This window comes from Grammomys surdaster, unplaced genomic scaffold (assembly GCF_004785775.1).
Source record: "Grammomys surdaster isolate TR1022 unplaced genomic scaffold, NIH_TR_1.0 181, whole genome shotgun sequence".
Taxonomy (NCBI): Eukaryota; Metazoa; Chordata; class Mammalia; order Rodentia; family Muridae; genus Grammomys; species Grammomys surdaster.
This window is the reverse complement of record NW_021604626.1, coordinates 4,004,377-4,031,899: the sequence shown is the minus strand read 5'-3', so window position 1 is coordinate 4,031,899 and position 27,523 is coordinate 4,004,377. Positions and strand designations below refer to the sequence as shown.

The 27,523-nt window shown below is 47.9% G+C and overlaps 2 protein-coding genes across 2 annotated transcripts in view; one reads left to right on the top strand and one right to left on the bottom strand.

The window, feature by feature from the left end:
- Positions 1-3,160: 3,160 nt before the first annotated feature.
- Positions 3,161-16,557, bottom strand: CUNH1orf131 (chromosome unknown C1orf131 homolog). The gene is made up of 7 exons (XM_028767723.1): positions 16,423-16,557; positions 14,730-15,055; positions 5,977-6,033; positions 5,365-5,460; positions 5,163-5,249; positions 4,128-4,186; positions 3,161-3,742 (listed from the first exon to the last, which is right to left on the bottom strand). The coding sequence occupies exons 1-7, from the start codon at positions 16,508-16,510 to the stop codon at positions 3,610-3,612; spliced, it is 846 nt and encodes a 281-aa protein (XP_028623556.1). The 5' UTR covers positions 16,511-16,557; the 3' UTR covers positions 3,161-3,609.
- Positions 16,558-16,599: 42 nt separating this feature from the next.
- The window catches only part of Gnpat (glyceronephosphate O-acyltransferase), a 28,778-nt gene continuing 17,854 nt past the window's right edge, over positions 16,600-27,523 (top strand). The window contains exons 1-2 of the mRNA XM_028767734.1: positions 16,600-16,846; positions 24,917-25,099. Of these exons, the coding sequence (XP_028623567.1) occupies positions 16,772-16,846; positions 24,917-25,099 (258 nt within the window). The 5' untranslated portion in view covers positions 16,600-16,771. The remainder of the gene's footprint in view (positions 16,847-24,916; positions 25,100-27,523) is intronic.

Genomic DNA, 27,523 nt, shown 5'->3' with positions numbered 1-27,523 from the left:
AAATAATAGCTAAAGGCTACAGCTACGTAGTAATTACAAATTTCCTTCATCTCTAAGGGCTGAGAATTTCTCATTGAAGAAAGCTGAGGAGCCCCTCAACAGATTCAGTGTCTTTCAGGACTGCCTGTGTCTTACTTATATATGTCCACATAATCACAGTGACTACTAGCCCTGGACACGGGGACACTGGTCATGGCCACATGCCTTCTGACTAATAAGAGGTGACCAGGAAGGGGCTGTGGTAATAGCTCAGGCAGTGTGCAAGCCATGCAAGCATAAGGACCATAGTTCTAGTCCTTACGACTCACATTTAAAAAACGTGATGGGGCAGCCGCCTGGAGAGCTTCAGTTTAGCCTGCCCGCTTTCCTGAGTTCTAACTCAAGAAGTGTGATACCAGTCAGTATCCTAAGCGTGCTAAAACCCTCTGGGCTTTCTCACCCTCTGAAGGACCAGCTACCCTGACCCATGGGGCTGACTCCTGACCTCTATTATAGAATGTGCCCGCTTTCCAGGACCCTAACTCACAAGGCACGACTCCCTCTCCCTCTTATCCAGTGCCCTGCGTGCAGCAGCAGCCAAGGTTTTCAGTTTGCCTGCCCTACTGGTTTTCCTCTTAGTAAACTCACCTTCAAGCTGAAGGAGGAAGAGGAAGAGAAGCAACAGGCCAGAGCTTGAATCCTCCCGCTGGAGAGACACATGTAGGGCCCTGAGGCTCACCAGCTTGCCAGCCTACCCTACTTCCTTAGCTCTAACTGCGAGGCAATCTCAAAATGCAAGGTGGGGAACTGGAGAGTTCAGCAGTGAGAGCACTGGTCACTCGGAGTCCCGGTCCCAGCACCCACGTGGTGGCTCACAACCATCTGTGCTTCCAGTTCCATGGGCTCCATCACCCTTCTCTGCCCTCCCTGGACATCAAGCATGCAAGGGGTACACAGACATATGTGGCAGGTAGAAACACCTATACACAAACTTAAAACCAAACAGCAAGGTAGATAGTACCTAGGGAATGGCAGCTGAGGCTATCCTCCAAGTCTCCTCCACATGTGCACAAATGTGAACATATGTATGCACATACATGAACATGCAAGGATGGTCATGAGTTGGTATGGTGCAGGATACAAGAGGAGTACTGTGGAGGAGTTCAAGGCTGTGGTGGATACAAACGCTTGCTGTGTCCTAGTTAGGGTTTTACTGTGAACAGACACCATGACCAAGGCAACTCTTACAAAGGACAACATTTAATTGGGACTGGCTTACAGGTTGAGAGGTTCAGTCCATTATCATCAAGGCAGGAGCATGGTAAGCATCCAGGCAGGCATGGTGCAGGAGGAGCTGAGAGTTCTACATCTTCATCTGAAGGCTGCTATCAGAATATTGCCTTCCAGGCAGCTAGGATGAGGGTCTCACAGCCCACACCCACAGTGACACACCTATCCCAACAAGGCCACACCTTCTAACAGTGCCACTCCCTGGGCCAAGCATGTACAAATCATAACTGTGGATTATGGGGTAGTATAGTAGGATACAAGAGTAGTGTGGATTCCAGAAAAGACCTAAGCTGAGGAGACAGGTGGATTATGCAGAGGGGGAGAAGTCAGCAGTTACAGGCAGTCACATGACTCCCAGCAAGCATTGGGGCCAGGTGCTGCTCTGGCTGTGGGAGTGTGACAGGTGGAGTCAGGGCAATGTCCGCTTCCCATCCATCTGAGGATTCAGTATTAGACAGTGCTCCTTCACCATGTCCATCCAAGTCAGTGTTGGTTGGGACAGCATCGTCTACAGGCACTTGGCCATCCACGGGAGCCTGACCACTTTCTGGGGGCTCAGTCAGGACTCAGGCTGCAGTTCTTTCCTGGTCACAGGGAGTTTCCTGTGCAGGCCACGTCCCTCTCAGCAAGCCCTGCCTGTGTCATGTGTCCTGCATAGCTGCATGGGCCAAACCCTGAGGTGACTGAAGGCAGGGGCTGTACTGTGGCTAGAGCAAGAACTCAGGCCGGCCCGTTTCCCTTGTCGGCTTTCCCCCCACAGAGCAGCAGTTTTCCACCTTCCTAATGCTGTGACCCTTTAATACAGATCCTCATGGTGTGGTGACCCCCAACCACACAACTACTGCATTGCTATCTCAGAACTATAATTTTTCCATTGTCATAAACTGTACTGTAAATATCTGATAAGCGCCACCCACAGGCTGAGAGCCACCGCTGTAGCAAATTTTGCTGGAGGCCCCATCAGGATCTTTATCAAGAGTATGGACTTCCGCTTGATCCTCTGGACTCAGAACACAGAGCTGTTTGTTCGTGGATCATTCTGTCCTATGAAATGTTTTTCGAATACTTGGTGGTAAGTACACCGAGCTTTAAGTATTCACACAGTAGACTTCTCTGCCTTTCTTAAGGGTTGAGCACAAATATTTGTACAATACATTAGAAAGAAACCAAAGCTAGTTATTTATACAGGGACCCTGGCCAAGCTGTCAGTCCTCAGCTGACTAAGCCTGGACGGCTCACAGCGGTGGTACTCCTTGTCCACCAGACTCTCCTTGAGAAGATGGAGCTGGCTGGTGCAGACCTTCCATAGCTCCTCTCATGCCCTGAGATCTCTCTCCCCAGTGCTGTCCTGTTAAGATCTTTTAAGTTGGGCTAGTGGGGTGGGGGTAGGGGGATGAGCAGGTGAAGGTGCTTGCTGCCAAGCCTGACACCCAAATTCAATTCCTGAGACTGGCATGCTGGGAAAACCAGACCCCATGACTTCCACACAAACACTGTGGCCCATGTGCCCTTACTTATAAATCAATGAGCTTTAGAAAAAAAAAATCATTTAAAGTTACCCAGCACACTGGATTCTGTCTTGTGAGATGCTTGGCAATGCTCTCAGAGCATCCTGACGACGTCCTAACAGCTGGCCACAGTCTGACGGCTTTCAGGCCTGTGCTGCACTGCTTGTCGGACAAGGAACTCCCAGGGTGGGAAATGCCAGAACTGTCCCTGTCACTGGACACGTTCCTTTAATGCACCTCAGGCTCTGAGGAGACGCTGACATCCAGGCAGGGGTAGCATCACTGTAAAATGGCCTTGTGAGGTTACAGCTCCAAGTAGGTGTGGGGGACCAGTTAGAACTGCCTGTGTGTTACTTAACAGCCAGTCACTCACACTACAGAGGTGCATTTTTGGAAATTCTTACAAAGTGGATTTACAGTGTGGCAGGCTGACAACAGATCGATTTCTTACAGAACCAATGGATAACAAATGCGCTTAGTGGCTTCATGAGTCCAAAGGCACTTCAGCGTAATTCACAGACACTTGGAGTCAGTAAAATTATGAAACAGTAGAGTGTGACCAGTGTGCCGACACCAGCAACCTACAACAGGAGGGGAGCCTGGGCACAGCCCAGCACTCAGCGGGGTCTCTGCCTGCTGTATGCACAGGTATGTGTATGCGTGCAGCACGAGGGAGGGGAGCCCGGGCACTCAGCAGGGTTGCTGTACACAGACTCTCTGCTCAAATGAGAAAGACTCTGTGGAACAAGAATGGGCAGCCTCAGGATTAGGGGTCCTGTATCCGTCCCACATGCTGCCACTGTTCCCGCTCCTCTCTGGAGCTGAAGGAACTTCATTTAGCTACCCTGGAAGAGTTGATTTTCTTGATATCAGTGGGGCTTAGAATCAATGTCCCATTTCTGAATTTTCCAACTTGTCCAGCCCGTCCACTTGACAGAATGCTGGGAGCCGACTTCTTGGGTCTTCTGCGTTGAAAGTGAGAGAAAGATGCCAAGCAGTTAGAGCAAAAAGCAGTGCCACACCAACTTCAGCAAGGTGTGGAACACTACAGCCAGGGTGACCTTTCCTCTCCACTCCATTCCTGACAGATGTCACCGCAATGAAATGACCCTTGGCTCACTCCCACAGAGTTCTCCAAGCTCCTCTGCGTCCTCTCCACAGGACTCACCAGCACTGAAGGTGATCTGTTTACACAGTTGGGGCTTCCCTCACTGCCCCTTGGGGGACAAGGCCTCCTTGGAGTGACCACACCTGCCAGGCTGAGGGCTGGGGTGCTGCACACTCAAGCCACCGTGAGGGAACCAAGCACAAGGTGTGGCCAGTGACAACCCAGTAACTGCCACTACTCACCTGTCCCCCTGTTCTCTCCCTTTCCTCTTCTTTCTCTTGAAGATGTCTGTCTCCCGTGCCTATATTACAATTTAAGATAGTATGTCAGTAATGGATAGTGAAAGCCGGGCAGGTGGGCCTTTAATCCCAGCACGTGGGAGTAGAGGCAGGTGGATTTCTGAGTTCGCGAGTTCGAGGCTAGCCTGGTCTACAGAGTGAGTTCCAGAACAGCCAGGGCTACACAGAGAAACCCTGTCTTAAAAAAACCAAAACAAAAAAAACAAAACAAAAAAAAGTAATGGATCGTGAATACTCAAAAATACAGCAATGTGCTTGTGACAAAAAGCCATATGAATGCCATGTACTTAAAATATCTTCAAGTTGGTACAGTAAACATAAACCAGGGGCTGCAGAGATGGCTTACCAGTTAAGAGCACTGGCTGCTCTTCTAGAGGTCCTGAGTTCAACTCCCAGCACCCACATGGTGGCTCACAACCATCTGTAATTGTATTCCCATGGGATCTGAAGCTCTTTTTTTTTATCCGATGCTCTCTTCTGTTGTGCAGGTTTATATGCAAATACAGCACTCATATACATAAAATACATACATAAAAAAAGCATCAACCACAAAGTCTCACCTTGAACCCTGTGACGGGGTCTGGTGGAGCATACATGTGAGTCTACTCAGAAAGCAGAGGCATGAGACTGATAACTCTAAGCCAGCTTGGGCTACAGAGTGAGACTCTTTCACAAAAACCCAAGAGCTTGGTTGTAGCTTCCCTCACTGCCATGACCCGTGGAGGACAGGGCTTCCTTGGGCAACAACAGCTTGGCACCAACCGACAGACACTGTGGCGATGCCAACGCCACTGCCTCAAGGCCAGCCTTGCCTTACCCATGGCTGGGCCAGATGCCTCAGCTGGCCAGATGAAGCTTGGCTGAAATAACCCGGGTGGAGAGGGCACCTATGGGGCAGTGCTGGTGTCCTGACTGCTGGGCAAGCTGTGAGGGAGCGCCAGCAGGCAGCCCGACCTGAGGCAGCCGGACCACACCTACCGCTCTTTCTTCTTCTTCCGCTGCGGTCTTCTTCTCTTTGATTTGTTTCTGCAAAACCTTGTAGTTCACGTAAGTATTTTTGGGAGGCTGAAAGGAAGGAATAAAGACATCATCAGTTTCTACTCTGCAATAATAAAAAGACCAGTCCCAGGGCCCCTGGGCTGTCCCTTCCCTAGGCCTGGACACAGTGACAGCCTCTCACCTTAGCCCCCAGCATGATAGCCCGCTCACGTTCCAGGACTCTTTCTTTCCCTTTGCCATAGCCTGTGATCCCAAAGCGGTGCACTTCCAGACGAGCCTGTAGATGCACAAGTCAGAGCCTGTGTCAGCCACTCCCACACAGCCTCTCAGCCACACTGGCCCCACAGAGCTGCTGTGGCTGAGGAAACCACCAGGCTCTCTCTTTCAGTGCTGCCTCCTTGTTCACCCTCACAGCTGGGATTCAGGTAGCACCCTGTACTCTGACTGGATGCTCTCTACCAGCCTGGTGCCATGCTGCTCACAGCAGGTCAGGAGCAACTGTTTTCGGAAGAGGCAGTTAGCAGTGGCCAGTCTCAGTGGCTGACTCCCTTCTGCCCTTTTCTCAGACATCTTAGAAACCTGAGGCACCGTGGACACATGTCCCTGCCTCTCTAACTTACCACTGTGTCACTGCATGGCACTAGACAACCCTGGTGCTGGGAAGTGACTAGCAGTCAGTCACATGACCACTGCAAGACTATGCAGAAGGCGGAGCTGCATTAAAGCTGCCAGTTCATAATAAACTCTAATGAAAGCCTGAAGGAGGAACTAAAAAGTTACCTCAAATGCTTACCTTTTCTAGGTTAAATTCCTGTATACCCACATCATTTTCAAGGACCTTTATTTTATTCTGCAAAGAAAACAAATTCACATTAGAAACTACCAATTAGCCAGGTACAGCAGCACACACCTGTAATCCCAGGAGAAAAGAGGCAGGGAAGTGGCTACTCCTTTGAGGCCAGTCTGGCTCCTTTGAGGCTACACCATGAAACCTTGTCTCAAAACAAACAACCCAACAATTATTATATATGTGTATAAAATAAAGATAAAACAAAATACCCATTCCCTCAAAGAACAAAACAGAAAATAACAAATACTGGCGAAGATGCTGAGAAATACTAAACGGGGCAACCGCGATGGACAAAGTGTGTCACCTCCTCAGAACAGAAAGACAAAGCATACACACAACTATGCTGTTCCGCTCTGCCAGGGGCTTACAAAGGTACCTGTACACCAATGTTCACAACAGCCACAAGGGCAACCCAGATGAGTGCTGACAGATGAACAGGTTAAAATGTGGTTTATATTCAGCTTCTAAAGGGGAAACCCTGGGGTGGGGTGTAGCTCAGTGGCAGAGTGCTAACCTCACCTCGTACATAAGAGGTTAGCACTAAATAAAGTGCTAACACACAACAAAGAAAAGAGCAGAACATGACATACATACATCCCATCATGTCATAAAGAACACGAGTGTACTGTGAAACAGACCAGTCACAGAGGCAAGTAGTGCCCCATCCCAGAAAGGAATCTGGCATTTAAGAGAGAAAGCAGAAGACTCTCCAGATGCTTGAGACCTATGGAGATGACTGTTAAAGACAGAAACATTTGACCAACAATAGTCACCATCCAATCCCAGGCCCTATCTGTCACAGCAACGGAAGAGCTGTAAATTCCATGCAGCCTCTAGAAAAGATGTTGGACCCCTGGTGGATGATGGGGCCAGCCAAAGTGGCAGTCTTGCTTTCCCAGGGCACAATCCCTGTCCTGCAGGGTATCCAATCACAGTGCTTCTCCACATGCGAGCTGAGCTCCTGGCTCAGTGAGCCTGCCTGTGGCCCGCTGACTTGCTCCACGTCATGTTCTTCTATGTGGCTTGGGTTTAAGAGACAAAATTGCCAGCGTAACTGTACACCTTTAATCCCAGAATTCGGGAGGCAGAGGCAGGAGGATCTCTGAGAGTTCCAGATTAGTTGGTCTATATATATAATGAGTTCCAAGATAATCAGAGGTACATAGTGAGACTGTGCCTTGGAAACAAAAGCAAGCAACACTAGTCCCTAAGAAAAGAAAAAGTTATCAGTGGAGTAATGAGCTGACTCGGCTTTGGTAAGTTACTTTCCACAGAGTCCAGTGACCTGGGTTTATTCTCTGAGTCTGTTGTGGAGAAAGGAGAGAGCTGTCTCCTGAGCTGCCCTCTGATCTCGATCTATATGGGCCGTAGTTACCCACTACCACCTGCACAAGTTAATAATATAATAAACAATCAGGATAAGGCCTGCTCACTCTGGCCAGTGTAAAGTCAATCAGTCAGATGACTCTTCCTAACACTGGACCCCACAGGAGTTCAGAATAAAGAGGTGTGCTGGATAAGCACTCTGCTGTCAGGGCTTTTTGGCAATGACCTGGGGAGGCGTCCTCAGGTCTGGTGATGCCTCTGACTCCTCCCACTAGTCTTATCAAATGCCAAAGAACCCACATATCCTGTAGTCTATCTCCCAAGCAGCAAGTAAGTACACAGCCTGGAAGCCAGAGAAGCTGGGGACAGAACCGACCTTGCTGCTTACACTGATCCACGGCCCTGTATCTGAACGGCCAGGATCAAGGTGGTCAGGTTCGGCCGATGATGCTGCACACTGAGAGGCACGGGTCCCATCAGCACACACCTCCATTACAGCGGGGGCACATGCAGAGAGACATGCCTGGTATGTGCATGGCCTCTGTCCCACCCCAACATCAGAGAAATAAACCACAATCTGTAGTTTGTGGCAAACGGGGAAACAAGTGATTGCTGATGAGGTTTGTCTGGTAAATAAATGTGCATCAATCTTAAAAACCACGCCCTGTAAAGTTGTGCTGACAGGCGCTGAGTACTGTGTGGCACATGCGTGTGGAAAGTGCACTTAACTGCAGAGCAGCAATATAACCTCTGCGGTACCCGGCTCCTCTGTGCCCAGAAACTGGTGTGCTCGCACATGTGCATGCATGTGTCTGTGCATGTGTGTGCGCATGTGTATGTGTGCAAGTGTGTGTGCTGGGGATTCAGTGAGGCAGGCACGGGCACATGGGGAGCAATGCCAACGGCAGGGGCAGCTCCTAGAGCAGAGCCTAGGATAATGCTCTTCCATCTTTTATCTCTCTATGTAGCCCAGGCTGTCCCTGAACTCAGAGACCCACCTGAGGGCGCACACAGCCATGCCCTGCGTTGGTCCTCTCCATCCAGGTCATCAAGGGGACTCTGATCCCTAGAGCAGTGACAGTGGAAACCATGCTGCCTGCGAGGGGCTCGGGGGACACCCTCACCCTCACCGACTCTGCACTAGGAGCCACGTGCCACCTGAATGGACACAGGCACTGCTTAAGAGCCCAAGAAGTCCTTCCTCTCAGGAGCTGCACTCCCACTTAAGCTCCAGTCTAGGTCACCCCATTTCAAACCCAGAATGCTGAGTGGAAGCCATCACTCACTTCGTGGGTTATGATCATCTGCCACCCAGGGTCAGCATCCTACAAACACGAATCAGATCAACTCTGCCTACTCTGTGCTACTTGGGGGGCTCTTCTTTTCCCCGCCCATGATAGCCTGGTTCTACTCTCTAACTCCTCTAAGATAGGAGAGAAAGAAATATGGGGGGGGGGGGGGGAAGAGAGCCAGGGAGCGGGATCTGAATCTAATTCATTTCCCAACTGTTTCTCCCAGTTTCCAGCCCAGCCCCTTCAAACATTTCTCCCAACTATTCCTCCCTCGGATCCCCGGCAGACCCTTCTCCCAGTTTTCCCAACACTAACAGCTCCAAACTATAACGAAGGTTGTAGCCTCTCTGTTCAGCTCAGCCTCTCCTGGAGCAGCTGTCTCCTAACAACATTTTCTGCACCAACTGGCTTCTCCTCTCACTCGGCTAACCCAATCCCCTTTCGAAACCTCAGCTCGCCTTTTAAATTTTCTATCTGGCTGCCAGAAATTCAAGAGGCAACCAACACTGTAGGTCATAGAGTCAAGCAGTTCCAAGAGCTAAGAATTCTTAAAGGGCCAGTTGGCTAGCAACTAGGGATCCTTTAAAAGCCCAGGCACACCAGATAAATCCCACTACACTCCTCATTTGCTGTGGCTTCTAAGTCTGCATCCTTGAAGCTGCCCTGGGTGTCCCTGTAGCCATGCTACTGTTGTCAGTTTTGCTTCTCCATTCCTTCCAGGGTTCACAGATGTCTGCTGAGAGAACCTAACAGCAATGTTTCTCTTCTTGCCTGTGATGTGAACACTGTTTCCTGAACCTTTGACCGTTTTTGTGAAATGATAATAGAATACAGCTCATATCCACCAGACTTTCTGTGTCAACGTCATTCACTTGCAACTTTAATTTTGGCGTTCCTATCATTAACAACTCTTCAGCAAAACACAAACCCTCCCGGTCTTATGGCTGAGCAGCTTTGCCCTTGATATGGGGAAACAGCAAGAGCTGAGTGATCCTATGTTAACCCGCATCTCTCTTTTTTACATAAGCATTACTTCAATTTCCCCTTTGAAATCCTCACCTAGCTGAGCGGTGGTGGTGCATGCCTTTAATCCCAGCACTTGGGAGGCAGAGACAGGCGGATTTCTGAGTTCGAGGCCAGCCTGGTCTACAGAGTGAGTTCCAGGACAGCCAGGACTACACAGAGAAACCCTGTCTCAAAGAACAAACAAACAAACAAAAACAAAAGAAAAAAAGAAATCCTCACCTATAATTCTGGGACACACAATGAATCCTTGTGAAGTCAAACTCTTCCTTCCCAAGATCATCCTTTCTTGAGGGTAAAGGACCATAAACTCCAGTAGGCATTTTGTAACTCTGAATTTTTGGGGCTAGTGTAAGACGTTTATCTTTAGCCAAGTCTAGAGCAGCATGTCTGCATTAGCACGCAGTAGATCTGCAATACTTGGTTGAGGTTCTTGTTAGTACTGCAGGGCCTTGAGCTAGCCTACCTACTTTATCCAGTATTTTTCTCCCAACAGCCCTTGGCTATCTCTCTTGGATTCACTGGTCCAATGGCAACCCTTGCAACACCATCTGCACATCCCTAGAAACCTAGGACTTCTTTCTGGTTTATATCTAGAAAAACCATTGCCCTTAGAGATGGCTTGTTCACAATTTTGTTGCAAATGACCCTATTTCCCACAGTTAAAGTTCTGTTTGAGATCTGAGACCTTTGTTCACAATTTTGTTGCAAATGACCACATATCCCACGGTTAGAACGCTGCATTTGGAGATCCTGAACCTTCAGCTACAGCTTGCCCAATCGTGGTGGCATTATACACACTAGAATCAATGTCAGCGGTCTTCTGGATCCACTCTTCCATAGGCGCTGCCCTCGCTACAACCTTTGTGAATTCCATATTTGCGTTTTCCAACCCCAAGGTTTCAATTAGCACTTGTTTCATTCACATCAGAGTCTGACAGGGCTTTGTTCACAGCTGAAACTAATCTTTGTTTAAAAAAATAAATAAGTGAAGGCTTCCCCGAGCCGTGTATACATTTTATAAATGATGTGGACGTCTTTCCTGGGTCCTCAACTTTGTCCCAAGCTCTTAAAAGCTACTAAACAGCATTGTTCCATGATTGAGTCTTCAAATTGTTCTTGTATATCACCAGAGCAATGTCTACCGACCAACTTGTCCCTCACTGCAGTGTGCTGCTCCAAATCCCTAGCATCTTCCTGTTGGGAGCCATCTAAGAGAAGCTAAAAACTAGAGGTGATCTTCCTGAGACGGTTCTGCCATGGACTGTAAATCCACGAGTGTCACTTCTTTAGGCAAGGCTGAGAAGATTACATGTTAGGAAAGATTCCTGCTATTAATATGCTTTTCCTATATATAAAACAATCGCTAGATATTAACTCACTCTTTTGAGCAGGTTTCTGCAGAACAATGTATATGTATTGTCTTGTAGTGATGCATACAGATAAGCAGATTTAATGCTTGATGATTCTATAAGAATTCTTAAAATTGTATCAGTAATTAGTAAGATCTTTTACGATAGGACTGCTATTAAGTCCTTACTGATGTAAAAACTGCAATGAGGACTCTGCCAATCTTCAAGTGTCATGAGTTAATTGCTTCTGAGATAGCAAGCAGGCACCTACAACTTAGAACACTTTCCCGAGAGGTTGAAAAACAATCAAAGGTCATAAAAAGGGAAATAACAATTTACTATAGGTGCAAGAACAGGAGCTAAAATGTTGACTGTGTTTTCCTATATAAAACCTCAGTAATAACTCACAAAAATTACAGTTTTTAATTTTCAATGAACCTATTGAGCTAGCAACAGATAATGAATGCTTAGCCAGATAATTGCTCCTAATGGACATGCGTGTAAACATTCTCTGTTGTAAACTTCTATTTCAATTTATGTTTGAATTTGTTTGAATTTCTATGAACTTTGGTTAAAAAAGGGGGGGAGGATGCTTGGATAAACCATGTGATCTAGTTTCCTTGAAAAGGTACATAAGGCCAGGAAAGATTACATTGGTGGGCACAGCATTGGGAGTAAAGGCACTGGGAGTTAGAGCATTGAGAGTACAGACAGTATTACTGTAACACCATAACAGGAGGAGAGAGCAAGACTCGACAAAGAGAGCAGAGAGAACTTTTTAGGGAGAACTCTTTGGAGAACTTTTATAGAAACTTTTTGTAGAACTGAAGAACTTAGAAATAAAGGCTAAAGTCTCTTTGCAAAGTGTCTCCTTTTCTTCCTGAGACTTCAACTAGCAGGCTGAGAGTTAGAGCTATGCAGTTCCTGCAGAGATAGAACAAAGGCTACTTTACTTAATCCCTTTCTGTTTTACTATGAGGTGCTAAACACCAGAGACTCAAGTTTTCCGGCCTTAGAGGAACTCAAACAGGTCAGCTACCACAGAAAAGTGACTTAGACTTAAGACAGGTTGTAACGGCCAGTTCTGCTGCTCCAGTCCGCGGTCAGGGCCTAGCAAGAGAGAGAGTGGGGATGGAGATGCGAAGAATGGAGACGAGACAGTCTGCCCTGTTCTCTCCTCAAGTCTCTCCTTTTATATCTCTCCTCAAGTCTCGCCTTGAGTCTCTCAAGTGCTGGGATTAAAGGCGTGTGCCACCACTGCCTGGCCTTGATTGAAAGGATCAAGATAATTGTCAGAGTGTGCTCAGCTGTTGTAGGCTGTTGAAAACAAGTCTCTTGTCAGGGTATATGGCTCAAGATGGCTGCAAAGATGATAGCAGCTTTCTGCTCAGAGTCGGCTCCCAACAACAGGTAAGTTTTATTACTAAACAGCAACTCTAAATATCTCTCAAGTCCAAGTCTTACTCCCAGCTAAGCTCTTTCCCCTTAGCTACCTTCAAGAGAGAACCAGAAAGAAGTGTCAGGGCTGGTCTGGCATCTTCTTTCCACCATGACAACCATTGCGACTGAGGACCAGCCTCTAGTATAGCTGTTAGCAGTCTCCTCCAGTCTTTTGGAATAATTCCATTTTGAATAGTCCAATTATTTAGAGTTTGTTTCCCAAAGGGGGCGTGCACCCCATAAAACATCATCGTCTCTTTAGAAAGCTTAGGCCCCTCTTTCTACAGGACTAGTGGCTCATCCCCATTAGAAGGCATATGCTGTGTAACTACTGAGAATGCTGTTGGTGATTCTCTGACCCAGGACGGCCAGTCCTCAAGGGGTGCTGTGAGTTTAACCCTGTCCCCTGAAAAGGGCTGTCTCATCTGACTGCCCTCCTGCTTTCCCATTTCTGTGACTTGACTGCCCTTGGACACAGTTCCTTTTCCTCCACCTAGAAGAAAATCCATCTCTGGCTCAGTCACTGGGAATGAACCTATCTGTTCTCCCTTTTCTCGACACTTTTTCCTTCCAGTTTTTGATTCCCAAGCTTCTCCATTTCCATCCATAATGTTTCCATAAAAGGTTGTCCAACCTTTTTTATAAACAAAACAACCCCCAAATAAGGAAAAACAAAACACTGGGGCTGAAAACCACACGGGGCAATGCTGCTCCAAACAGTAGGAATGTGGTGAATGTTCACACAGCCATGAAGAACAAGGCTGACCTGATGGTCATGCTCTAGTCTCAGAAACCTGCCTATGGGACTTCATCTGCAGAAAGGACCTTAGAGAGCAGTTAAGGTTCTCTGGGGGTGAGGAACATCCTGGATTTAGGAGAAGCCCTAAAACCAATGATGGGTAGGTACCCTGAGAGAGACAGGTACAGGAACAGGCTTAGACCCATAGGATTAGCAAGCATGCAAAGGCAAGGCAGAGACTGCAGTTACACCACCATCGCCATGGGGTGCATAGAGCCTCCCTGGTCAGAGGCAGGAAAACTTCTCTAGTCCTAGCGACCTGGAAGGCCCCGCCATACTCGGCTTTGGATTTCTGGCCTCTACAACTGAAAGACTGGTAGTGAGTCTCTGTTGCTCTGAGGCAATCTCTAACAGCTGTCTTAAGACAATGAGATAAACCCCATTTTTCAAAATAGATAAAGGTTTATGGGGCATGAGGAAGGCTAAAGAATGGCATCTCTGGCTTTTAGCAATGAATTAAAAAAATCCATTAGAATATTCTTGTTGCAAGGAAATGGGGGGCAGAGAGGACCATTTGTGGGGGTAACCTTAACAAACTGACTTAAAGGTAAGATCTACAAGTTATCTGAAGGAAAGTGATGCACAGGAAGTTACTTTCCAACCAGACTGTGAGTTCCGAGCAAGGGCTGGTGCACATTTTGGTCAGCACTGGCTATGTCCTAGAATAGCTGTGACAATGCTATGTCCTAAAATAGCTGCTGGCGCACAGCGGGAGTGGCAGGGAGAACTAGTTTTCTCCTGAGCACTGACAACCAAAGGCTTATTAGGTAGGAAGGTAGCTAAGTAGGCCTGGTTTTATCAAAGCCTGAAACCTTTACTTTTGGGGAGGTCAGGGACTCACTATGTAGACCAGGCTGGCCCTGAATTCAGAGACTCACCTGTTTCTGTTTCCTCCCGAGTGCTGGGATCACAAGTATAATCATATGTCTGGCAAGCCCTGTAACTCTTATTTTTTTTTTTTCCGAGACAAGGTTTCTCTGTGTAGTCCTGGCTGTTCTGGAACTCACTCTGTAGACCAGGCTGGCCTCGAACTCAGAAATCCACCTGTCTCTGCCTCCCAAGTGCTGGGATCAAAGGTGTGCACCACCACCGCCCGGCTGCCCTGCAACTCTTAAGACCAACCTCGGCTCTTCGATTTGCAGATGGCTACCTCCCAAGTACTGAGCAATCAACACTTGGCTGACAAGAGTGTTTCCGTATACCTAAGGCCTCAAGGTTCTAATGTCACGAGTTTACCCACTGAGCATGCACACTAACGAGATTTATAGTGCCCACTTTTCCTCTGGGGAAATCGGGTTTGGCAACCTTACTCAGTTGGCTCACATGATGGGTAAGAACCAGATGCTGAGTCCTGTGAGTCATTTACCAAATGCCGGGGCCTGAAGGTCGCCCTGGGGCCCCAGGTACAGTCTAAGCTCACCACGGCACCCTTACCACATAGGCATAAGCCAGTTGACCCGTTACCTTTGCCGGCTCATCCTCATCTGACTTTGGTTTTCTTTTTTTGCTTTTGCTTTGAAACTCTACCACTTCCACTAGCTTGCTGTTGTTCTTTAAGGGAGAGAGGGAGACTGCAGCGGTGGCAGGGACTTCTGAAGGGGCAGCGGGAGCAGACTGCAGCTCTTCTCTGAGCTCCTTGAAAAAGCTGGAAGCACTCTTCCTCTGGCCTCTCACAGGTGATCCAGGCAGGGGAAGCGGCCCTGCTGCCACACTGACTATCGCCTCAGAGTTACTCTTCTTTTCTCTCTTCTTTCTGATCCTTTTCTGCTCTGTTTCACCTTCTGTCTCTCCTGTTTGTTTCAACATTAAAAAAAATAAAAATAAAAAATTATCTTAGTTCTAGTTAATACCAATACCAAGGAATACCACCTCGTATGCGGCCCAGACACAGGAATCCATTCATATACACAAAGAAACAAAGTGCTTGGGGCCAGGTCTCATGACTTCAGTTTGATCCCCAAGACCCACATGGTAGAAGGAGAGAACTGACTCCTGTAAGTGTTTTCTCATTACACATGGTGGAGGTGACACATACCCACACACATAAATAATGTAACTTGAAAAAACATTCTTTGAAATCAAACTCCTGCCTTTCTTCCCAGAGAGCTGTGTACATCTTTGGTCTTCAGTAATACAATTACGCTAGTCCTCACACATGCTTACTGGGTGCCATCCACGCCATAGTTCCCAGGACCGTATTAAAAGCATTTGCCTCTACGCCAGCATTTCTTTTTACCACACTGCAGGGCTACAGGTACATGTCCGGGCTCTTCCTGCTTTCTTTCGGTTTTAAATTTAAAGGGAACCCAGCTAAACTGCTTTAATTTGGATACCTTTACTTTCTACTCAATTCCTCATCTTCAGTTTGTTTCTTCTGCTCAGACTCTCAACAGTGATCTGAAATTTTAACCAGAATTCTAAACCTCACTACTGATCTATAGTTTGGGCACGAGAGCTTTCTAAAACACTAGCTGTGTACTCAATAAAAATGTGCTTGTGGCCAATATAACTCTGCCAGTATGGAGATAAAAGAGTAGGTAGAGTCTATGTGACTGGAGCAACTCTTGTAATAAATTCCGGCATATGCGGATATAAACTGTATCTAGGACTTTAAAAATCAGCCTAAAACTTGTGAAAGCTGGAGGCCAAGTGTTGTCTGTCCTCCACCCCGTGGACAGAGACCCTAGACCTCGAGCACTTCAGGGGAACCTTTAAGGTTATTATGTATAAGGGTTGCTCTGACTGTTAATGAGGGAAACACACAAAATGCATGTACACCCGGTACGTTCTTCCAAGTTCTAAGTTTTTTTTTTTTTAATCGTGTAAGTGAGCGGTTTCGAGTAACCGCTCCAAAATAATAGTTTGCTACGTGTCTGGTTCTAAAAGTCAGGCTATCTACGTGAGCTCTCCAGCCTACCAGTGCCTGTCCTTTTGCGGGTGGCATGCCTTTAGTAACCAGCTCTGATTTTTGTTTCCTGTACAGTGAATAGAGAGAGCGAAAGGTCGGACAAGAAGTGGGTGAGAAGCTCTCGGAGAGGGAGGCGCCTCAGGGTAGAGCCGGCCGGCATGGCTCCAGAACACCACGTGGGCCGTGGTCCCGCCGCCTCGGGATGCGTCTCGCTGCCTTTGGCCGCCTCCTCTCAGGAGCTACGCTCACCCAGGTCGTAGAGGGTCCGTAGCACGGCGTCCAGGAGCGCCTCAGAACCGGGAGGCTCAGTGGAGTCCGAATCTCGCTCTGCCGCCATGGGATTCAGCACGGACCTCTGGATCCAGCACACAGCCCACCACTTCCGCTTCCGGCGCGGCTTCTGCGCGTGCGTCACGGGTCCTGCGCGGCCTCGGGCCTGGTTAAGATGGCGGTGCCCGGGGTCCCGTGCAGTGGCCGTACGGAGTGCCACTACCCTGGGCGGATGGGAGCCGCCCCGTTCGAAAGAACCGCCCCCAGCGGCTGCACCACGGCCGCGTAGCAGACCAGCCCAGGCCCCGCCCGGGACGGCAACCGCGCCATGGACGTTCCTAGCTCCTCCAGCTCCCGATTCTCGGTCGGCTCTGCCAGCCCTAGCAGTGTGCTCCTCTATGCGGTAGGCGCCTGGGGGACCAAGGCCCAGGGCGACATCGCGGGAAGGACAGTCCCCCACCCCACGACCCCTATGTCCCCAGCCCACGACCCTGTCTCAGAGAGCGGGTCCTGACCCACGTCTGAACAGGGTTTGGGTACTTGGCTTGGTATCCACGGCAACCATGTGTCTGCGCCTCGGTTAACGTGTCTGCTTTTACAAGTTTATATCCATGGTGGTTCCTCTGTCCCTTCTCCCCATCAGGCCGGGAGCCCCCGCAAACTACATGAGGGGAGAATTGGAGCCTCCTCGGTCCACCGAGGATGTGTCGGCAGAATTCTGCCCGTTGAGTAACCTTAGTCCTGACCCAGCCCGAGAAGACTTTTGGCTCTCCACCTCCCGCCTTTTCCCTTCTCCCTCAAGTATTCCTGAGAGAGAAATATTCGGCTACAATATACACGTAGAGTTTTATAACCCTCTTAATTTAGGAAGACTTGGAACCTCAGGATACTACTGTCTTCTACTCGTTACGTTTCCACAAGTTTCTGAATAGGATTCCCATTGGCACTGGTTTCGGTCCACCTTGTCTTATACACCCCCACCCCCACCCCCTTCCTTCCTCTTCTGGTTTTAATTGGTGGTTTGCCTGGTTTGGTTTCCAACAGAGTGTTGGTCACTTACAATATTCATGAGCAATTATCAAGGTGGAAACTTTGTGTCCTTTTACTCGATGGGATTGCACAATTCCGGGGGGCAGGGGAGGTGGAGAGGTGTGTGTGTGTGTGTGTGTGTGTGTGTGTGTGTGAGAGAGAGAGAGAGAGAGAGAGAGAGAGAGAGAGAGAGAGAGAGAGAAATTTGCTTATTTTTATTTTATGTGCACCACGTGGTGTCTGGTGCATTAGAGGCCAGCTCTGGAAATTGAGTTACAAATTGTGAGCTGCCAGGTGGGTACTGGGAAAGGAATGACTCTTAACCCCTCTGCCATCTCTCCATCCTCTGAGAATTTTTTTTGATGTTGTTTTTAAATCTTATTTTTGAAACAAGATCTTCTTGGCTTGTACTCTGGCTTGGCATTAGCTCTGAAGAGCCAGGCTTCCTGGATCTTGCAATCCTCATGCCCTCACCTCCAGAAAGCCAGGGTCACAGTCTACACCACCACTCTTGACAAATAATGCCTTTCAAAGGATATTTCCATGCTATGCCAGTTAACACCATCTTCTGATTTCAGTCCAGTGTTGTGTTAGCTTGTGTAGAAAGGTCAAAGAGGAAAAACCACAGAAGAGCAAAGTAAACAACCTCCTAAGAGAATACTGCTACCTTGAGGTTAGGACAACATCATTTGGAATGTGGGCAAACTTTGTAAGTTCCTTAAGAAGTTTAGATTTATGATTAATATGAACTGCAGCCTTAAAGCCTAAGGCTGGAAGCTCTCTCTGACTTCACCACACAGTTCCTCACTGTCTTTAGTTTGTTGTTCTACAGCAGACACATCGGGAAAGAAGATTGTTACAATAGCTCTAACTTGAGAAGCTTCTTGGCCTTTAAATGGGTTTGTGTGTTGATTGGAATTTTCCTTGTATGTGTTAATAAAAGAGTTGTTTCTTTTCTTTTCTTTTCTTTTTTTTAATGATGAAATTTTGGTCATGAACATTTCCACTTTTGAGGCTGGATGGCAGCCTTTTTTTTCCTTCTTATTTTTCTGAGACAGAGTTTACTTTGTGTTGCTGAGGGTGTCTGGGACTTGCTTTGTATTTTGGCCTCAGACTCTGCTAAGAGATCCACCTGCCTCAGTGCTGGAATTAAAGGTGTGCACCACCACAATGTGGCGATACACTCGTGGCTCAGTAGCCTATAAGAGTGGTTCTGGCTTTTGTCTGTGACTGCACAGCTGGTGACCATGGTAGGCTACTTCAGGCTTCCTCCACCTCAGTGTTAGTTGTGCAATACTCTGTCTAATCTGCAATTCTTTAGAGATATTAAGATATTGGTAATGATGCAAACATTAGTTCCTGCTGTCTCCCAGTTTTCAGTCTCAGTTTCAAAGACTGCCTTGCCTCTAAGTGCACAGGAAATAGTAAATGTCAACACATAGTCTAACCAAGTTGGGTAAATAAGGGCAGTGATTAAAGCATGCTCTGAATGTTGTTGGAGTCAAGGGAAGAGACGTATGGCTGGTTTGGGCACTGGAGAAGGCTTCTAAAAGATGACACCAAATCTGAGTTTCTGGGAGGTGAGGACTGCTGCAGTGTTACCTAAGAAAATCACGGCCTTGTGTGTGTGTGGGGGGGGGTGGCATGGGGGACTGAGTAGAGAATGAAGAAGAAGACTGGAGACAACATTAAGAACATAAGCAGAAGGTGTTGTCTACGAGAATTTCACGCTGGTTGTGGTGTCGCATGCCAGTAGGCAGAAGGCTGAAGGAGACAGAGGCAGGAGGATGAGTTTGAGGTCAGCCTGGGCTACATATTTTGGGGTTTGAGAGGTGCCTCAGTGGTTAAGAGCATTGACCGCTCTTCCAGAGGTCCTGAGTTCAGTTCCCAGCACCCACATGGTGGTTCACAACCATCTGCAGTGGGATCCCATGCCCTCTTCTGGTGTGTCTGAGGACAGCTGCAGTGCTCATATACATAAAACAAGTAAGTCTCATTTCACATATCGTGAGTACTCATGGCTTCTACAGAGGACTAAATCTCTGCATTTATGCTCTAGAAAGTCTAAGAAAACCACTAGGCTTCTGGCATAGTTGTCTGCATTAGTGAGATCTTTCACTCTAAAGAAGCTGAGGTTGGAGAAGGTGTGATTCATAGGCATGGAGACCATAGGACAGATGGCCGGTGCACAGAGGCTGGGCAGCACACAGCATGATGGTTTTGGTGCATATATTTAGTGCAGAGGATCCTTGGCGCTGGGAACCAGTTGTGTCTAAGACCTAAGGAAAGTAGGGACAGTCTGAATTAGGCGTTTGGGTTCCTGTGGTTTGGCAGCTGGGCTGATCTCTCAATGATAGGAAATGCAGGGGAGGAACAGGTCTAGTCAGGTAGAAAAACAGTTTCAGTCTAGGATGTAAGATTGTCAGCTGTGGATTATCATGATCTGGACCAGTTACATCCTAAATGTTTGGGAGGCATCCAAGTAGAGTTAGGAATGTGGTACCCAAACAGCAAGCAAAAGAGGAGGGTGTGACTGAGAATGTGGATTTGGCAAGTCATTGGCAGGTAAGATGCATCTGAAGCTAGCTAGAAGTGCACTCTTCCAAAGAGACTGTGTGTGTGTGTGTCCATATCTGTGCCCCAAATGCACAATCCAGATCCTTGGTTGCTTGTTAAGAGTCCAGTGAAACGCCAGGCAGTGGTGGCGCACACCTTTAATCCCAGAACTTGGGAGGCAGAGGCAGGGGGATTTCTGAGTTCGAGGCCAGCCTGGTCTACAGAGTGAGTTCCAGGACAGCCAAGGCTATACAGAGAAACCCTGTCTTGAAAAACCAAAAAAAAAAAAAAGAGTCCAATGAATGGTCCAGGCACTTGTATATCCCATCTCAGACTGACCTGACCTAACAAGGGCTCCTGCTCTGATTCACCGTTTAGTTTTGCTTTCTGTGTTTCACCACCATGGCTTTATATTTCACAGGAAGGAAGTGTGTTTGCTGTTTCTTCAAAATGTTCATGGTCCCCTCTGTGATCAGAACTTTGCATTGCTGACTCTTTTGTTGTTGTTTGTTTGTCTGTTTTTTCGAGACAGGGTTTCTCTTTGTAGCCCTGGCTGTCTTGGAACTCACTACGTAGACCAGGCTGGCCTTGAACTCAGAAATCTGCCTGCCTCTGCTTCCCAAGTGCTGGGATTAAAGGCGTGCGCCACCACTGCCTGGCTTGCTGACTCTTTTAATATCAAGAACCCAATGCAAACATTGCCTGAACCACTCAGTATGAAGTACTTCCTCATTAACAGCCTACGTTATCTCCTTGAGCTGATTCTGTGGTGAGTCACAACAGTCATTGTACTGGCTGGCCAGGGCTGATTGTTAAAGATTCGTGGTATTTGTAAGCCTATTGGTAAGACAGCCATTAAGTTTAAGTCACTTAAAATTACACTTAAACACATTTTCTATAAAATAAAGTATTACCAAGCACCATTTCCTAAGTATTTACTGAACACCGCTGTTATCTCTGTTCTAGAGGTTATCCTTAGGGGAAGGTTGCACTCCTGTATCATGTGGTGCTGCTGTGCATCTTGGCCACTGCTGGTAAGGTATGAGCTGGCCTTGATGGGAGTACGTTTGTCACACAGTGCCAAAGCCCAAAACACTACTGGAGGTCACTGATCAGCACACTGCCTCCAGTGGAGTCACTCCCACCTGATCTTGTCTGTCTTTGCTGAAGGGCATGTTTCTCTCTGTGCAGTGTCTGCTTGCCCTGTTACTGTGTATTCCAGCCTATAGCAAGGGGCCTGGTGCAGAGAGCTCTGAGAGGCCATTTGTTGAAGGCAAGTAGTGAGAGGGAGGCTCTGGGTGGGCCAAAGGGACAACCTGAGGTGGGGAACATGCGTCAGCCAGACTTCCCTACCGGATTTGCATTTGCACTGTGTTCTTGGGTAAGTAGCCATTCAGATGTTGCTTGCTGGCAGTAAGTACTGCTCCTGCATGCTGTCATCCTTCGCATAGGGGCAGGGGGTGGGCATCATGCTGACTTGAGTGCATACAAAGATGTGCACTTGACAATAGAGGCTACGGAACAAGGGGATGTGGGCAGGGGGTGGGAGAGTTGTCAGACCTACCATCCCGTCCGTCCATCCATCATCTCCTGGTCCTCTGGATTTGGGTTCATAGTTGTCTTGGATCCCACCCTCAGTGAGTTTCCCAATAATGATGACATTGTCCTTTTTTTGGTTTTTTGAGGCAGGATTTCTCTGTGTAGCCCTGGCTGTCCTGGAACTCACTCTGTAGACCAGGCTGGCCTCGAACTCAGAAATCCACCTGCCTCTGCCTCCCAAGTGCTGGGATTAAAGGTGTACGCCACCATCGCCCGGCCTTTTTTAACTCCTAAGGGCATGTATGAGTGGGAAGGTTCTAAGATCTCACTTGCCCTTATATTTTGTAATAGCAGTTTCTTGAGTCCCAAGCTTAATAAAGCTGTTATTTTATTAAGGAAAACTGTAAAGTTTAAGAAGGCTTTTCAGTCTTACAAGCACAAGCGTGTGTTATGTTAGGGTGGCTACATTTAGCAACACAGCCAGATGCTAATGTGGTAATGCTATACCGCCCTGCCTTTGGGATAGTTGTTACCGTGCACAGACATGCACGTAGACTGTGTGGGCACACATGTGGCAGATGTGACTAGCAGGCACAGAGTCTGGGCAAGCGTCAGTGAGTCTGGGAGCTCCAGAAAGCCTTCTTGGGAATGATGCTGAAGCAGGTACAGGAGAGGAGCAGGACGGTCCAGACAGATGCCTACATGTCAGAAGGATACCAGCATGGCTTCCTGTGGCAGCATAGCACAGTGAGTTTACTTACCAGGGAGTAAACAGTGAGTGAGCTGTATCTTAAGCAGACAGGGGGCTGGGCATAGCAGGTCTTCCCTGACTCTGAAAATGACCGTGGCCTTATTCTAAGTAGGTGGAACTCATTTAAGTATTTTAAAAAGCAAAGAACAACCTGTGTTTTGAGAAGTCTTCGATGGCAGGCAGGAGGATGGACTAGGGCACCATTTATGATTAGAGTGCAGGCTGTTGGGTAGCCTCACTGAGGGCGGGGCCTGTGGATGGAGGGGGTTGGGAGAGTGATGTCCAAGGTGTAGGTGAGATGACAATTAATAGTTAAGCTCTCAGGAGAATAATCAGGTTGTAGAACCGAGCCAAACAGTGGGGCAGGCTTTGGAGAAGTCTGGTGGGAGAAGAGCCGGCAGAGGATTTGGAAGCACATGACTGTTCTCAGCTGTGGCTGGGCAAGGGGAGTGGCCCAGAGGGAGTGCATTTGTCTAGCCTGCATGCTGCAGCCCAGGCCTCACCTGTAGCACCATAAAACCAACCAAACAAACCAAAGGGCAACAAAATCCAGTGGAATATGTGAGTATTTGTGGAAGGCCAAGAAGGCTGGAGGAGGTGAGCCACACGCCAGTGTACTTTTGGGGGTGGGGATGGGGGGACTCTCCAGTTTAAAAGTCATTGAATCGGAGGAAGGAGGTAGACTTTCTATTGCTGTTGATGAGAGAGCACTGAATTCAGTACTAAAGTCAGGAAATTTCAGAACCACTGGAGGAAGGGAAAGAAGAATAGCAGATGCTGGCCCAGCCAGAGCAAAGGCTCACACTGAATCCTGTGTGGTTGTCTTTAAGAACAGTTGTACCTTTTCATGTAATTCCAAGTAGTGAATACAACCTGAGTGTGCTGCAGAGAGATTAATGACATTTAAACAGAGGAAGACAAAATAATAATGAAAGAAGAGTAAAGGACAAAAATGAGGTTGACGGTCTCAGTGTGTGTCTGGTGGAGACACAGGTCTTTGCTTAGGGACAAGCATTCCTTAGAGTAATGTCCGCATTAGAGGATTACACATAAAGTTAGATTTTGGGGGTAGAGGGGATTGGACTTTGCCTGCACTTTCTGAATTTTTAAGTGAGTCGAAGTCAGTTTGGTAATTAAAAAATGAAGATGTTATGAAACATGGTAGTTATTTAACAACTAAGTTGTTTTAAATCAGTATTTACTATAAAGGGCTAGGGCTGAAGAGGAAAGGAAAATTATACATGGTATCACGTCATGACCCAGGTTTTAAATAAGACATACATGTTTCTATAGCTGTCAGAAAAAACCAAACAGGCAGGGCAGTGGTGGTGCACGCCTTTAATCCCAGCACTTGGGAGGCAGAGGCAGGTGGATTTCTGAGTTCAAGGCCAGCCTGGTCTACAGAGTGAGTTCCAGGACAGCCAGGGTTACACAGAGAAATCCTGTCTCAAAAAACCCAAAAAAAAAAAAAAAAAAAAAAAAAAAAACCCAGGAAGAAACCACTTTTGGGCTGTAGTGCTGTGAGTACTTCATGTGTGCATGATGCCGTAAACATCCACGGCGATCTGTGTAGGAAGCCACAGGTCCCACCAAGCTGTGTCTCTGCTGCTTCGGAGTTGAGGGCCCAACTCCGGCAGCAGGTTACCGGCAGGCAGGTAACTGCGTCTCGGGAGTCCTGTGGATGGAGGGCAGCTGCTTGGAGTTTGCAGTGGCACTTGCTCTTCAGTGTGTCAAGCTCTCAGAATAGACCGGGCACTTAGCAGCTGGCAGAGCTCCCCGCGGTCACTATCACCACCACTATTAATTACTTGTCAGGAAGCACTGTTGTAAGAGGACCCTGTACTTTCTGAAGGGAGAGCAAGGGTTTGGTGGACGGCAACAAGCTGGGCCCACAAATGCTGAGCAGGGGGAGGTGGAGCGAGCAGGGGGAGGTGGAGGGGACTCCTTGTTTTATTTGACTTTGTTTTGAGACAGTCTTGTGTAGGCTGGGCTGGCCTTGAACCATGATGGTTTTTACCCACCTCTGAAGGGCAGTGACTAGATAGGCTTGTACCAACACACCCAACTTAGTTTGGAGTTTCTGATATGTGTTTTATTTTTTAAAGCTAACTAGAGGCAGACAAAACGAGTTGTAGGTGTGGTACTGAGATCACAACGCTAGCAATCAGAAATAAGATGATTGGTGGACCACCTGCTCAGTGGTGCGGTGCCTGTAAGGCATGTGAAGGCCTTCGGTTCAGTACCTGCTCCAACAAAACAAAACCACCTGTTCACCATTCCCAGTGGCATCAACCTACAATCGCAGCACTCGGGCATAAGGGCGTAAGAAAGTGGAGGTGACGAGCAATAGTTCAAGGCTGTCTTCTGGTACATAGAGAGTTCAAGGCCAAGTGGGGCTACATAAAGCCCTGTCTGATAACAACAAGTAACAGTAACTGAGTACAATTATAGATGGTGATGGCGCCAACCTCCCTTTGTCTGAGTCTGGGATTAGGACACTGGTGGTTGTTGCTCAGTGTTAGTTGGGGCAGAGGGAAGCCTGAGTAATTCTTCCTCTCCCACTGGGCACCTCACTTTCCTTCATTTCCTTCTTCACAGAAAGACCTCAAAAAGTGGGATGAGTTTGAAGATCTGTTAGAGGAAAGAAGACATGTCAGTGACTTCAAATTTGCGATGAAGTGCTACACACCACCCTTGTATAGGGGAATCACTCCCTGCAAGCCAAGTGACATCAAGACGATTGTCCTCAATTCTGAAGAGATTAACTATGTCATTAAGCAGGTAAGGACAGAGTTCCACAGGCACAGCCAGCCTCCTTCAATGTAAGTGGGTCTGTCCGCCGTTTCCCCAAATTTATTTTATCATCTTAAGTATACTTTTAGGTTTAACTACATGGCACTCAAACATGTGCTATCATTTAAAAAAAAAAAAAACAAAAAACAAAACAAAAAAAAAACACTGGGAGGCCAACAGAGAAGTAACATGGTGCCAAATGTGTGGTATTTTATAAAACACAACTTGTACTGAAGAGCCCACAACTTGAGGGTGCCAGTTAGTTTCGAGCAAAGCTAGTTTAGTGTAGGGAGTGGGGGAGGGGGTTGTTTTTAACCCTAGCTGACAAAGATCCAGGTTTTCCTAGTGAAGAGGGTAAAGAGAGTTTTTAGGCAAACAGATGACGTCAGACCTCTACATGAAAGATTTATGAGACGCTCTGAGGAACCCTGCCCCTCCATCTCAGCCCTGTGTCGGCTGCACTCAAATGTTGAGTGTAGGATCCTGACTCACTAGCTTTTCAAGAAGCCTATAGCTTGGAGCCACAGTTTGTTTTCAGAACAGGAGGTCAGAGAGAAGGTTCACGTAGAGTGCTGCAAAGGTTCAGTCTGACCAGCGTAGAGGACAGCACCTGTGATAAAATGCAGGAGCTCCAGGGTGCGTGGGGCTCAGTGGGCCAGGGAGGCCAGATGAAGGGCTTGGCTCTGTCCACAGTGCTCTGATGCTCACATGGGCTGTGCCCTGCAGATCAGGTGCAGGAGCGCCGCTCTGGCTTTACTTTAATGTGGACCTTGAGCCATGCCCTTAATCCCTGTGCTTTGCTCAGCTGTTGACACCATGGAGACCCTGTCGGTCCTCTGTGTTAGGCGTGTTTCATGAGTGAAGACATGTTTCTGCTCCATACTCAAGGATAGTACTAGAACATCCAAGGCATTCTTTGCAGAGAGTTAACTCCAGTTAGGCATGGCTGTGTTGGGAAGGAGTGGGTTCTGAGAGGCACATCATCATGTGGAAGCCCCATGGCGTCCTTACATGAAACTAGGACCAGAGAGGACCATGAGCCACGGGCCTGGGCTGGGTGGGATGCATATATGGTGGAACTATTGCTTCTTGATTCAAGGTGAACAAAATGTAAGATTAAAATCATCGAGAAAGACAGTGATTCTGTCTGTCCCTGAGAGTGTCCCTAGGGAAGCAGCATACTACCTGTTTTGTTTTGATTCAGATCTTTGCTAGGAGTAAATTCAGGCTGTGCGCATGGCAGGCACTAGGAGTAAATTCAGGCTGTGCACATGGCAGGCACTAGGAGTGAATTCAGGCTGTGCGCATGGCAGGCACTAGGAGTAAATTCAGGCTGTACACACGGCAGACACTAGGAGTGAATTCAGGCTGTGCACACAGCAGGCACTAGGAGTGAATTCAGGCTGTGCACTCGGCAGGCACACTGAGCTGCATCCCAGCATTGCGCACATGGCTTTACAGGGATGGTTTTCCCCGTGCATGAGAAGAGGCTGTGGGTCTCATGGAGCTCAATCTGGTCTCCCGTTATCTTGTTTCTACTCCTCAGTGCTGGGATTACAGGTGTGCACCCTAGCCGGACTTACAGTAACCGTCTCTTCCATGTATAAGAAGATGTGTTCTTGAATAACACACACAGTATGGACACTTGCCATAGCCTGGTTGTTTATCATCGTGAAGCATTGCATGCAGGGTTAGTTACTGGGTTCTGTCCTTATAGTGGTGCTCCTGTGGGTTGCCACACATTTGAGTCAGGTGAGCTAGGCGTCCTTGACAGCTGTGATGGCACTGGGTGATGGGAGGTTTTCAACACTGTAGTTATCGTACAGAATTGCTCTCATCAGTGTATGTGGTTAGTCACTGACAAAAGCACTACTCAGTATGTGACGCCTGGCTTCTGTCATCCCCTGGAGCCTCAGTTCCACAAGTCAGTCATTTTGTGGTTCAGGTTGGCCTCAAGGTCTGGGTTCTTCAAGTGTTGGGATTTCAGACTTGAAAGCATTTTTGTTGGTTGGTTTTTGCTTGTACTTTCATCTCCCCATTGCCGTTCCTGCCTTGCAGTTACTCCGGCTTCTCTTCTCCCCTGCCTCCTGCTTACTGCTCCTTAGGGGACTTGGGTCAGTGTGGTTCTTTGTTTGCTGGGTCATTGTTTGAGACAAGCTCTGAGGAAATGAGGGAGCACACTGAGAGCTGGTGCTATCCAGTCCTCCTTCCTGGATTAGGTTGAGGGCAGATAAGGAGTAGATGAAGGGTCCAGCAGCACTGCTCTCGGTGTGCAGGCTCATGTGTGGGGGTGGGGGTGTGTATACAGTAGATGGAGGGTCCGGCAGCACTGCTCTCGGTGTGCAGGCTCATGTGTGGTGTGTGTGTGTATACAGTAGATGAAGGACCCGGCAGCACTGCTCTCGGTGTGCA

Bases quoted from the DNA above. Each gene is read 5' to 3' on its own strand.
- CUNH1orf131 (XM_028767723.1), bottom strand. From the start codon at position 16,510: ATGGCGGCAGAGCGAGATTCGGACTCCACTGAGCCTCCCGGTTCTGAG. The intron at 6,034-14,729 runs GTAACGGGTCAA...TTTTCTTTGCAG, and splicing joins ATGAGGATGAGCCGGCAAAG to AATAAAATAAAGGTCCTTGA. The intron at 5,461-5,976 runs GTAAGCATTTGA...GTGCATCTACAG, and splicing joins AGGAATTTAACCTAGAAAAG to GCTCGTCTGGAAGTGCACCG.